Raw genomic sequence first — 14,185 nt, 5'->3', positions numbered from 1 at the left:
TGAGACGATTGAGGCAGGCAAGACCAGGCATATCAGCTATGTGACTGAAAAATGGTAATAGGAGACAAGAATATAAAAGAAGACACACTGGTTGTGGCAGTGGCAGTCTTGCTGAAGAGTGGGTGGTAGATTAATGTTCCTGGCAGGCTCCATTTTGTTCATTTCTAAACATTCCTGTTTCATACTGAAGGTGTTTGAATTGTGGATAATTTTCTATTGAAAGAGAGAAAAAAAAAAGCTTTAAGTGCACTCTCATTCATAGTGGTTTCTTTCGTGCGTTATACCCACAGTAAATAGTAATTTAATTCCTCTTTGGGTATTTGACATGAGATCTCTCTTGCTCATTTTAAACTCTGGTACAAAACGCTCGCAGGCACAGATGCTGGATATTGCCATCGATTGGGTGTGGCTATACTGTATGTGTGGAAGTAGCATGCTTAGTTTTTGTTGGCTTTGGCAAGCTGAAATATTTTCCAACTTATGATCCTGTCAACAAACCTTCCTTTCTGTGCCCTCCTCTTCCCTGCATTCTGTATCCATCTCTCTCTTTCTCTGTTTCTTTAAGTCTTTCTTCTCATTTGTTTCTAGTTTTTTTTTTTTTTTTGTCCTCTTTTATTTCTTTCTTTCGCTGATGCCACATTTGTCTGGACTTGAGCTCCTGTCAAAATATGCTGTAGCTCTAAATCTGAAAATGAAAACACGCATCATGTGCCATTTATTATTTAATTAACAAAAAAAGTATAAATCTTTCATAGATATAAAAGCGAAGGCGAAACATGTAGCAGATCCTTCTTGTAGCGTTTGTCTTGCTTTGTTGCCGACGCAATTAGTCTCCGGCTGCACTTTCTATAGAACTGTAATACCACTATTCAATACTTCTTATAGTATAAATAGCTAAACCCCACAAATAAGGGCTTTTTTTCCTTTCTCTGTCATGCATGCATTATCTTAAACCTCACTGCACAGCCTCTTTCACCACATCAGACCCAGCTGTCAACAACTTTATACTGAACCAAAACCGCACTTCCCAATTTAGTCTTTTGTGCTTCTTCTTATCTGTTTGTCTTATTTATTTATTCCATCAAGAATAGACGGAGTCTTTGCAGAGCGGCATAAAGGGACATAATGCCGTGCATACAAAGTGTAGCAAGAATGCTTGCAGTATGAACTGGCCTTTAGTATTGTGATAAAAGATCTCGGTCCCAGCTGTAACAGGAGACATGTCAGACATTCCCTGCCAAGAAAGAGTCGGGAGGTGAGGAGAGGGGAGGAGAGGGGAGGAGAGGGGGGTACTCAGAGGTTTTTTTTTTTTCTTTTTTCTCGTACATAAAACTGACTTGTGGAAAAGCATGTCTGGGTGGCAGAGCTATTATAGATACCACCCTCTTTATGTGTCTGCTCAAAGGACTGTACTTAAGATATTTATTACTTTCCTTTCTGATTTTTACGGCCTGACTTGAATGTTTCTCCTTGTTTGAGTTATGACGAAGATTTACATGATCTGATGAAACAATGAGTCTCCCCTTGTGTGGCGGGATGCCACATACTGACCCGTTTTCGTTTCAGTTTATTTACATGCTTGGCCACTGGATCTCTTGCTGCACAAAAGGTTGTTCGTTTTTGAGCCGTCACGTCCCTTTACTGCGTCTACCTTGCTTCACTGCAGGAATGTAATGCTGTCAGAGACGAATGTCTGAATGAATGTCTGCACACTGTTCTCACTCAATGACATACCCCCAAATAGGCTACATAATTTATACTTTTTATCCTGATAACACTGCTTTTAAGAGTGAAAACAAAAAAGCCGTAACAAATTCCAGATGGATCTGGTCCACCAGTTGTTGGATAACTGCCTTGGCTTTCTCCCTGCACAGAATCAGATTCTGTCTTGTGTATTTTAAGATGCCTTTCTGTTCAATTGCAGCGCAGAAGTGAAAAAGATTAAGGCGAGCTGAAGTAAATTATCAACATTTGTCATAAATTAGGGGAACATAACTCTGCACCATAGACAGGCCAATTGAAAATGTATTTCATTACACAATTTCGGTGTTTCGGGGCTGGGTTGTGAGGTGCAGCGCAGGGCTCGGATTCGGCATGAGCACTGTTCTGTTTGCTGCATATGCACAGGGTGCCTCAAGAGGAAAAAGCTGTGCAAAAGGGACCTCTCTTTTCATTTTTACGATTTTCCTAGAATCCTTTGGAGAGCGTGGAAAGACAGGCATGTTTATGAAGGTTTCCAGATGGTCCTGCTTGCACCCCCAGCTTTTCTTTTCAGTTCTTGGGCCATGAAGGATTAATCAAAGTCAGTGGCAAGGGCTGATGGCTAAACACTGTGGCTCTCACTAACCCAGAGGAAACCTCTCTTCAACTTCCTTCAACTCAGATTCAGCCCCTGGGCTACAGCGCCGAGGAAAGTCGAAACCCAAGGTTAAAACACCAAGCAAACTTAACGAAACCTAGGCCACATAAGTGCAGATAAACAAACTCTGCCCCCCCATCTCTGTTTAGCAGAGCAGCTGATCTTCTCTTTAGGTTAAAGGGATTTGTCTCCAACATCCAGCCAGTCTTAGCGAACACACCTGAACTCTGGTTCCAGTTGTGAGGTGGGGGGATTATACAGCGTGACTGGAGACAGACGGCACCATATGGCACGACAGAAGAAGGAAAAAAAAAATGCACCAGAACAAATTGATGGAAGTTGAGTCATTTAGACTTAGGTATTTATGGATTCGCTGTGACATGTAAAGATTTTAATTAATGAGACTTTCATCTTGAGTCATTATGACTCAAATCTGTTCTTAGTGATTCAATGCATTGTCACCGTAATACAGGATAAGTACAAAGGATTTCAGGTTGCTATGATCAGGATAAGGTCTTTCTTTCAGCAAACCATTTATAGCCTCACCATTACCGTCTTTTCTCTTGGGAATGGCTGCAGATGAAAGTGCCGTCTCTGGAAAAGAGGATGACAACCAATAAAAACTACAAAAAAAGGGGGAGTTAGGACAAAACTGTTAATTTCTAAATAAGACAAAAGCTATTTTTGTTGATAGTGCTGCCCTGCTGTTGTCCTTCTGTTAATTATCACTTCAGAAAGACGTCATCTGACAGCACTAGCTCGAGCAGGTGGACCAGAGAAGATCTCGGTGACCAAACGTGTCTTCAATTAGATTGTTTGAATAACACTGTCGTTTTTCAGGAAGTTTTCCACAAGCACCGAAACCAACTTATCTTCCTGAAACAAAATATCTTTATTGGACACATGTGAGAACAGTGCCACACTTAACCCAGCAGAACAGCTGCCCTACGTGGCAGCGATGAACACGTCCAGCATTCACGACACATGCTAATGTACCAACTGTCAACAAAAATCGCTGCGGTCTGTTCACAGCAGCCTCACTGGATGATTAGAGGCGAGTTCACCTCAGATCAAACTTTTCTTTTTATTACTGATGTGGTCTCCATAATATAAATCAAGCCTTGAACCGAGAAACTCATAGTTACAGTTACTGAAACTTGGGTTGGCAGTCAAACCGCTTTAAAAATGAAAGGCAGCTATTGTACTTGATAACACTTGTTTAAACAGTCAGGGCCCATGACGTTTGGAAAAAAAAAACAAAAAACACAAGAAATATTGTTTATGGAATATCTGCTGCTATCAACAGAGAACCTTGTTGAGCATGCTTTGCAGCTGTGTTGTATTTATTAGATCACGCAGGAGGTCTATTTTTATTTATAGAGAAATTGAACCCTTTAAACCACATTGCAATAGCACGCTAATTTCACTACTTTTTTCTTTTTTTAAAAAATTTAAATCTACGTAATACATCTCTGTTGTTTGAATGTGTATCCTTAGCCACATCAATAAATTTTTCGGCCTTGTCATGCGTTTCAATCTCAAGTAAACATGTAGTGCCTCCTGAGTAAACACTTTATTGGCTGAACCAGATCACCTCTGAAAGAAAACACTGTTCTCGTTTCACCACTGGAACACGGTCTTCGTGTACCTGTCCTTGTATGGTTTCCCAGTAAGTGATACCTGCGATGTGCAACGTTTCATGCGACTGGTTGTGTCATTCTTCTGACGTTCTGGTTCGTCATGTTAAAGTACTACTCAAGTCAAGTGGCCAAAAGGAGCTCTGGTCACTCGCTGTTTCGTCCTTCGATTGTGTCATCGCCGTGACTCAAGCGGGTTTTTTTAATGTCACAAAATAAAATTGAGGGAGAGCACAGCAGGAGAAAACATTTGTGTTTGAAAGTACAAGCACTGCTTAAAACATGCAGACGTCACTGAATGGTTTTCCAGTTTACTGCACAATAACATTGCTTCTGAATGTGGATTTTGCAATAGTAGGTAGCGCGTTGGGAAAAAACGTTACTTGCTGGAGGAACATTTACATTTGATACGCCCGACCACTGGAGAACCTTCCGCACAGCTCAAAGGTTTTATTAGTTTTAAGTGATTTCTTGACCACATGGATATAAAATCCTCATAAATGGCACAATGCAGTTCTGTAAGCTAAAACTCACATTTATGTACTTTCTTTTTTTTTTAATGGTTGCTGTCTGGAATATTGAATAAGGCTTGAGAAACATTTTGGAGTGAATAAAATTAAGTAACTAAAAACACACTCTGCTTGCATTTTGTTGTTGCAACATGTTGTTGCTGGTTCCAGTATTCATTACAAGGATGTGGGCATTGGGCCTGACACCGGCGCTGGCTGCAGATGTAAGCTCGATGAGAAGCAGTAACAGACGCTCTAGAAGAAAGTCGATGGCATCTCAGGGTCCTGCTCTTTTTTTTTTTTTCTTTCTTTTTTTTTTTACTGCTGCTCAGCAGGTTTTTACATACTTTTTGTCAAGTTTTACAAGATTATTATAAAACCTGAAGTGGGTGCACATGTATGATTTATAGATGCTCCGTGCATCAGTTTAGTTACAGTTCCCCGGCATTGGCCTCCGGCAGTTTAAATCAAGGTTTAACTTGACATAATAATTTGAAACGTTGAACCCCCTTCGTGTTGATTGTTCCTGGTGCCTTTTAAGTCAAAGTGTGCAGGAGATTTTTTTTCCTACATGAGCCAGACTCTCCACCACAACAATGATGAATACTTGATTTAGTGAACTGTCTGTACTTTACAGATTTATTGTCTCCATGCTGTCAAGTCCAGTAATTTAATTACATGCTTCTGTTTATAATTAAGGTTTTCTAATCCTTCTGCTCAAGATCTGCTGAAACTGGAACTTTCCTTCGGTTTCTGTGTTACAACAGAGCGTCTGATATGGAGGAGTAACTGGAGGACACAAGGGAAAGGAGGGAGGACGGCAGAGAAAAGGAGGAGAAAACTGGGACACTGACTGTGCAGTGTCATAGATTGGATGTCAGTTGATGACTGCAGGCCAATAAATGTTCCCAAATGGATTGTTTTTGTTAGTATTGGGATGCGTGCCATCTTTGAAGCAACTAAAAGCAGCAGCAGCACTTGCTTTAATGGTGCTAAGCTGTTAGAAACAAAACAAAACAAAAAAAAACTTTATTAACTAACCTTGTGTTGGGAAAAGTTTGAGGTTCCTCGATGCTCCTGCAACACAGTTTAGGTCTTTGATGACCTGTGATCAAAGTCATAAAAACATTACCTTCGAGTGCTGTGGGATGTATAGAAAGCTTGTTTAGCAAACGTAGTTATCCAGGGTACAAAACCCCTCAGTCATTATGCATTTGTTTGTAGTGCTCCTGACTCTTTTCAGAGATGCCAATTGAAAAGATTCACAAATTAACGTGTACAGATCCTCTCTTTTTTTTTTTAAAGAAAGTCAGTGTGTGAGCCTTTCTTCAGACTCCACTAAATTCTCCAAAGAAGGCTTTTTTCTTTTTTTTTTTACTGTATTGAGGGTAAAATGAGGTCCAAAGGAATGTGTTGCTGCTCCTCCTTGAAGCTCTTGAATACGGGCAGGTGGTGTTTGTTGTATAGGCAAATGAACCTTGGCTGAGGGGAGATGTGTGGGCTCCAGCATTCAGCTGGAAGGCAACAGAAAACAAGCAACGGTGCTACAGATGTTTGGGTCTAAAAGTTCTTCAAAAAAAAAACTGCAGCTTCATCCTCCAAAAGTGGGGGTTTTCAATCAGAGGGATGTGATTAATATGTCCCCCTTTTTTTCAGTTGATTCAAGTATAATTGAGAAAATATCAGCACAAATGCATTTTTAAAACGTGTGTCAGTGCTATCAGTGTTCAACCTTTGCCACTGACTCTTTAGAAAACAAAACGTCACTTTAAACCCAGATTCCATGTAAGTCTGGCCACAGTAGTGCAGTAAGTAGCCTGTTGAATATTAATTGTATTGCAGAAATTTTAAAACAGAGATTAATACCCACAGAGACATAGTGTTAAAAGGAATCTGTGAATGTAAAAAAAAAAGAAAAAAAAAAGACAAAAGTAGGTTGTGGTCAATTAGTATTTATGTGGAGTTCAAAGAGCTTAAGCATTAGGTCATGTAGCAGCCCTCTAATGACAGCAAAGTGTTGTTATGAGATTTTGCGGTAAGCTAATTTAGGGCATTAATAAGCTCAGCGAAGTCCCAGAAAAGTGTTTTTTTTTTTTTCTCTCTTTCTTTCTTTTTTTTGGGGGGGATGAAAATTATGTGAAGGAGGAAAGAAAAAGAGACCATAGTAAAACAGATTTGGCATGACCAGTAGCCAAATAAACTTTGACAGCAGAACTTGTCCACGGTTCAAATATCAGCCTTGATCCTTTGTGTGTGAAGTTTACATGTTCTCCGTCTCCCTGTGTGGGTTTTTCTCTGGGTCGTCTGTTTTTTCACCCACAGTCCACCCACATGTAAGCCAGGTGGACTGGAGATTATGTGTGAGGGTGATTGTCGGTGTGTCGTTCCCGCCCTTGCGGAGGACTGATGATCTGTCCAGGACTCTCCCCGCTCCCTTCCACCGATGCATTCTGGGATGGGCTGCTGCCCTATATAGACATCCATGCAGCTTGTTTTGCCGCCTTTTGTTTTGCCTGTTTTACAGTTGAAGTCTGCACAAGGTTTCTATTTTGAGCGTAGGAGGGTTTTTACAATGTTTTCAGGTTCTCTCTTCCTGACAGCGTTGTCTGATCTTTTTATGAGCTGTTTTACACGCCCGCACTCGAGCTAGAGGTCAGGTGACAATGAAGTAGTTCTGATTAACTGTTAAAGCTGGAAATGTCTTCTGGAAAATTTGGAGGTGAGGCTGGATTGATGCTGTGTTGCTTTTGAAACGTTGTAGGGAGCAGATAACATGATAGCTTATAAATGAAAAGCCCTAAAAAGAAAGTTGTTTTTTTATTTCTCTACTAGAATTGAATGTCAGTTATAAATCAAGTCTCATCTCATCATTTGAATTGAACCGAGTTGCAGATTTACATCTTGGATGGATGTTATGTAAAGTAAACCTCTGTTGTACGTCCACCAAAGTTGAGAAGTAATGCAGCCTCTTTTTGGCCGAGTGATGACATCCGACTTTAAGAGTATAATTACATTTATTAAAACATAACCCGTTTATAGCTTTTCTTCTACTATTGTGTTTGGACTTTGCAAAGTGCTGACTTACTCATGTCCTTCTCAAACTCATACTGGCAAGTGAAGCTCGGACTGATGTCATCTGTTTGCTTTGTTATGCTAACTAGCAGGGGAATTAACCTCTGTTGTTTTAGCCAGACCAGAAGTGTGCTTCTGACCAAAACAGCGCGCTTCTCCAAGCAGAGGACAGAGTTACTCTATAACTGTTACTGCGGAACAAATGGGAGTTGTGAAAACTTGTTGTGCTGGCAAACTGTCTCCTATAAGTCAGAGCCAGCGGAACAAAAAAAAAAACCCTGGTGTAGTTTCTCGTCACGGCGTTCTTGCACGATCGTCAGGCCGCCGAAGCCAACGTGTCGTAGCTGTGAAGATCCTTCCAGTTGCAGAAGTTCCGCGTCCCCACCAGCAAACTGCAGCGTCTAACGACGGGTACACGGTCGCAATCACGTGTCAACATCTGACATGCGAAGCACACCCCTCCCTGCTCAAGCCCAATCCTGCCACGGTGCCGTTCTCTCAGCACTCCTCTTCCTTCAAACGTCCCTATTTTCGGTCTGATAAGCAGACTTCATCCCAAACATATTATATCTATTCAGTCTGGAGGATTAAGTGCAGATACATGACATTTTGGGCCATTCCAAGGACCTGAGTCAACGCATAAACAACTCCTACGCTATGTCAGGGAAATATTTATCTTTGCTCGTAGAACTTCTTCAGATAGTGTCAACACTGCTTAGAGACACAATTACGTTTGTGGATGGAAAACTAAGAGTCCTTGTGGAAATACAAGTGTATAATATGAGTAAAGCTCCAAATGCTTGCAGGTGTACTGTTACGCTGGTAGAAATGACGAGCGAATTCACACTAAATAAAAACCTATGTTTATTATTATGATGGTTTCTCATTTCGGCCTTAACCCTATTCAGGACTTTCATGTTGTCATACGTAGAAGGTCTTTAAGGGTCCACTGGACCCCAAGAAAGAATATGTGCAAAATAAGTGTTGGTATTCATTATAGACTTTTATATTATGTTAAATTTTCTGACAAGTTGACGATTTTTTTGGTTCCAAATGTATGACAAATGTCTCTCTTTTTATATTTAAAAAAAAAAAAAAAATCTCCATAAATAAAAAACAATACCTGACACCTAAACCAAATGGCCTGGGGTCCAAAAAAACCCCAAAAGTCCTGAAAAGGGTTAAATTATCATTTATTAATCTTACCGAGGAGTGAAATTGTGGGCGGCTGTGGCTCCAGTGGTAGAGCGGGTTGTACACTGATGGCAAGGTTGGCGGTTCGATCCCCGGTTCCCCCCACATGCCAAAGTGTCCTTGGGCAAGATACTGAACCCCAAATGGCTCCCAATGACAGATTAGCGCCTTGCATGGCAGCTCTGTCGCCATTGGTGTATGGGTGAATGAGAAACATTGTAAAGTGCTTTGAGTGCCGCAAAGGTAGAAAAGCGCTATATAAGTGCAGACCATTTACCATTTTTACCAAATCAGCATTTTAAGCTGGGTCACATGGTGTTAATGCGCCTTTTTTTTCTCCTGTCTTTTTGTTTCTCAGTAACCACAACGCTAGCTCCAGGCTCAGGCCACGCCAGAAGATGCAACGACACAGACAAGGCCTACTGTGTGAATGGCGGCGACTGTTACGTCATCGATGGTATAAATAAGCTTTCCTGCAAGTAAGTTATCTCCTCAGTTTTTTTGGATTCTTTCTTTTTCTTAAAACAGTCATTCTTTAAAAGATGTCTCATCCCACAGTCTGGATGAAAACCGGCCTTTCATTTAGTAATATTCCTCAACATTCTAACTTTTTTTTTTATCTTGCTGTTTGTTTTCACGATATGGCTTGATTCCCCCTCCACACCTCCCCTCCCTTTCTTCTTTCTTTCAGCAGCAGCAAGCAGCAGCAGCAGCAACACATCACAGGAAAATGCTGCCAGTTTGCCTAACTACCCACCTGTTGTGTATTTTAACACTAATAATGGAGCGAGGCGGTGGTGTGCGCTCATCCTTTTAAGTCGTGTTTAGTGTACAGGAGGGCTGCACATTAAAAGCCTTTTCAAAATGTCATGAGTCACTGGTTTAGTAGTGAGCAAATATTTATGCCTGTTAGAGGCCCCCAATGAGGTAAATAGAATCATTGCTTACATTTGGCGGAGGGGATCAAGACCTGTGTGTAAAGTGCGCTGGAGGAACCATGTATCTCTGCTTTTCAGGAAGAAAACAGGTTGACATTATCACAGAAACAACCTCTTTTTTTCTTTTTTTCTTTGCCTTTGACATTTACATTTTAGTTTGTGTTAAACTTAAGGTCAAGAAACATTATTTGGAGTGATAAGAAGTTCGCATAAACAGATGCTTTTCTTTGTAGTTTTTTTTTCCCCCCGCCGTGTTTTTCAGAACCTATTTATACTTGAAGACGCGGCTTTTGGTTAAGTAACTCATCGGGAAATTAAAACACGACTAGTTTCATAATCTGTTTTCAATTTTAAGTAAAAATGCCAAATGGTTGGTTGGTTTGAACTTCTTAAATGTGAACACTGGCTGGTTGTTTTTTGGTGTTATGAACTAAATCTCTTTGAGTTTTGGACTGTGAGTCAGATAAAACAAGAATTTTGACTTTGCAATTGGCAGTTTTTTAATATTTTCAGACTTTATATGGATCAAAAGATTCCTCAGTTCAATTAGGAAATAATCATCTGATTAATTGATAATAAAACAACCATTAATCACTTAAGTTTTAACTACAACGACCAGTAAAACTTAATAGTTTACTTACAACACAAAATGCATGCATGCACATTGTTCTCTGTCATGGCTGTCAGATATTATGTTGCAAGCTCTGTTGGACCATGTGTCAACATAACATAAGTCCTCCGGCTGGTTTGATATAGAGGCTTCTGTGCCCAGTTGGCCAAAGAAAGAACGCTCGACAAGCAACGAGGACATGGCTGCAACAGCCGTTCAATACGCTGTGTACAAATTGGAGGCAGCAATAACTCAATTGCTGCAGCTAATTCACTCACGGCCGGGGCATGGGTCCAGAAAAGTTGGATAATGCAGTGAAGGCCTGCAGGGATTTGTTGCCCCACAGCCATCTCATTCAATATAGGCCAGGCTTCAGTGGGTATTACTCACTGGCTAAACAAGTCCTGCAGACAGCTAGCCCCACTTTCATGCCCAGCTCCCTCACTTTGAGGTATAAACTTTGTTTTAGGGAGAGGTAAGGTTAATAAATGACCTGAAGTAAGTAACTCGCTGTATTTCTCCCGAGGATCTCCTATATTTAAACACAGAATTAGACATAAAATGCAGAGACAGTAGAAACATGTTCATATCTGTTGTCATTTTCATGTAAAACCATAAACAAAGGTGTGTTTTTCTCACAAAATGTAAAATAGTTGTAGATTGACACACAAAAAAGCTGAAATTGGAGTTTTATCTATCATCTGACATACTGTAAAGCCTGCATGTGTCATTCTCTTACGTAAGGCTCTTTACAGTCTTATAAGGGGATGTAATTGCCTCATTTTGTCTGACCAACCGTTCAAAACTCAAAGACATACAGTTTACAACTATATAAAATGTGGAGGAAAAAAAGCCTCACTTTTGAGAAATTAGGAACATGCAAAGTTTTTTCATGCCTCATTTCAATGTACTTTGTCTGTCATGTCGCATGTTGATTAATTGGTTGATTGTTTAAGTTCTATAAAGGTTAAGAAAAGTGCATTAGTAGTCTTTAATGAGCAGGAAAAAGAAAAATAATGTTTAAAAAAAACAAAAAACAGATCAGAATCACTTCTCTCTGGGACTTATGGGAAAGGAATGAGCTGTGCAGGTCTATTGCATATACAGGTTGAATGTGTTTAAGAACACACCCTGCCTCACAACACATGGTAAAACGCTTTTGTCCCCTTAAATGGCACATGTTTATTTAATGCACCACTGTGGATCTGTGTGCGCTCTTCTGATTTTTAAATTATGTGATGACAGTATATTTCTTTCATCTTCCAGCCAAGTTTCCTTGGTCTAGGTGGTGCTATCCCCCAGTTAAACACCATCACTCAGGATGAGTAATTTAATGCTGAATGTTATGGTGCTCCTGGGAGGCGTTGTGTGAAACTAGTAAATCACCAGCAATGACCTTTGTTGGATTGGTGGTCTAGTTGCGGCTGCGAGTGGAATGTCGGTGGACCTTAAAGACCAACTGCTCATCCGAATGGGATTATAATGAGGAAATATGTGTAGGCTCAACACGCTTGATGGTGATGATCATTTGTCTTTGGTTACAAAAATCTAAATCTACACATAAAAAAAAAAAAAACCCTCAGTCTTGACATAAAGTTATGTTTCAAAACCCAAGTAAACAAGCTGTCCAGTCATGTTTGCCCACTGAGAAACGTCTACAGGTTCACCTTTTTTTTTTTCTTCTCCAACTGCTAATAGAGTTTTTGGATTTTATTTCTTCCTGATTTCACTACTTTGCCTCACTCTAATGTGGTATTGATTATAAAACTGTCACATTTGCGGGCCATAAACACATCTACCAGGATTCCAAGAGGCTCCAAGAGAGAAACCATTTTACCCCATTTTCTGGTTCATTGCACAAGATTCTTGGATTGATTCATTGATCACCTATAAAGCAGTTCATGGTTTATCCCCAGCCACATTCCACATGTGTTATTTTTCTCCGTGTACTCATGGAAGACACAAAAAGACGGGAACTATCAGAGCCCCCCAAGTCTATATATTACCTTTTATAACATCATTTAAACACAGTTTTGTCGTAAACTTGCCTTTTATTGACTTTTTTTTTTATTATTATGCAGTATGTCATTTAATTTTTTGTCCTCCCTCTCTTTGTCTTCTTTTATTATCTTTTTGTAATATACTGTGGACCACTTTTGGTAGCAGGTTTTATTGTTTCTCTTGTTTTCTTTTGGTGATCTGCGTGCGATATATGTGACGTTTGACGCTGTGCAGCAATATGCGCCGAGGGATTTGACTCCATGAAATTTACAGTGCACCTCACTTTCTGTGTTTTCCTTTTCATAACACTTGTCTGCTCCTTCCCAGATGTCCGGACGGATACTTCGGCCCACGATGCTTGCAGACTGAGCCGCTGCGGTTGTACATGCCCAATCCTTTCAAAAGTATGTTCACTTGATATGAGCAGCTGAGAACAGAGACACAGTTGTCACTGGATTACCTCTGTGGACTCCTGCTGCCTCCCCCAGTTCTCTTCCTCCTCTTTCTCCTCCTCTTTCTCTTTCTCAGGTCAACACGCAATGAGCTGTGCACTACACCATGTTCACGGTGGTGTCATCCATGGGAACACTCTGCTTCTGCTGTCTGTAGTTGTGCTGTTGTTCTAATTCTGTGTCTCTCTGCCTCTCTCTCCCTCTCTCTCTCTCTCCCACCCACCCTCTCTCCCTCCTCTCTCACTTCTTCTTACGCATACTCTCCTTTTCACTCTACCCTTTGCCCTCTCTCCCTCTGTTTTCTCTCTTTTATCTCACTCACCCACCACCCACCACCCTCCTCCTCCTCCTCCCTCCTCTCCTCCTGTGGCTTTGTTTCTCCCCATCAGGTGTCCAAATGACTTTACTGGTGATCGCTGTCAAACCTACGTTATGGCCAGTTTCTACCGTATGTCAATTTCCTCTTCTGTCACTCTGTCAGACTGTCTTTGTGACATGCGTGCATGCTGGGTGTAGGGAGACTGCATTAATTTCCTGTTATTACCTAATAGTTGTGTCTGTGTCTCCTCTGATGACTCATTCGCAAGCTGGCATAGATTAGTAGAGTCTGTTACTGTGTTTTGTCAGCATGTGCATATTGTGCGCCCTTTAACTTGCAGTGCATTGCATGTGCATTCTCAGAATAGGAGCTCATAGTAAGTCTGAGAGCAACAAGTCCAGCTCTGTGTTTGGATGCTTTGTGCAACTTGATTTGCACATAGTTAGCTGCATGCAACCACACAGTCTAATGGCAAAATAATTACTAAAACACAATGTTAAGCTTGCTCACTAATCATGTCTGCAATCAAATGCAGACATGCAAAGCATGTATGATCCTACTACAGCTGATCCATGGATGGAAAGCCAGGCCTGACCAATTAGAATCAACTAATAGGCATGACAAAAGATTGAATCTGTTAGAAAGTGCACTGGCTTAACTGACAATTTCAGGTTTGTTAAGAGCCAAAACTTGAAGGGGGTCTAATCGGCTGAAGCTCAAAGCTGAAGTGTCTGTTGTTTTTAATATGAGCTATTATGATACATTCCACACAAGATATCAAATGTAGAATTCCAGATAAAAAAAAAGTCAGTGAGTTCAGTATAAACAGTGGATGAAACATGAGGCAACATGACAAAGCTCCACTTAACACATATTCAGTTCTTGACGAATTTGACTTGATCTTGAATATAGTCCAGAATTTCACAAAGATCCGATCAAGTGCAGCAAAAAAATGTAAAAGTTATTGTTTTCTTTTCATAGATCACAGCTGATTTAATTAGAATGTTCACGCTTAAATTAAAAGTACCATTTGTCTGACTTTCAGACTGCTTGCTAGCTTGCTGAAGACCTCGATTACAGCCAGTCTGTACAAC

At 40.5% G+C, this 14,185-nt stretch overlaps 1 protein-coding gene across 4 annotated transcripts in view; it reads left to right on the top strand.

Annotated features, from left to right (window-relative positions):
• The window catches only part of nrg2a (neuregulin 2a), a 48,417-nt gene that overhangs the window by 21,112 nt on the left and 13,120 nt on the right, over window positions 1-14,185 (top strand). For 3 of the 4 annotated variants that reach the window (XM_008281073.1, XM_008281071.1, XM_008281074.1), the window contains exons 4-5: window positions 9,130-9,250; window positions 13,162-13,220. In XM_008281073.1, coding sequence (XP_008279295.1) covers window positions 9,130-9,250; window positions 13,162-13,220 — 180 coding nt within the window. Of the gene's footprint in view, window positions 1-9,129; window positions 9,251-12,647; window positions 12,725-13,161; window positions 13,221-14,185 lie in introns of all 4 variants that reach the window. The other variant, XM_008281072.1, reaches the window with a different exon arrangement.

This window comes from Stegastes partitus, unplaced genomic scaffold (assembly GCF_000690725.1).
Source record: "Stegastes partitus isolate 25-593 unplaced genomic scaffold, Stegastes_partitus-1.0.2 Scaffold221, whole genome shotgun sequence".
Lineage (NCBI taxonomy): Eukaryota > Metazoa > Chordata > Actinopteri > Pomacentridae > Stegastes > Stegastes partitus.
The sequence above is the reverse complement of the archived record's forward strand: the minus strand, read 5'-3'. Positions and strand labels throughout refer to the sequence as shown.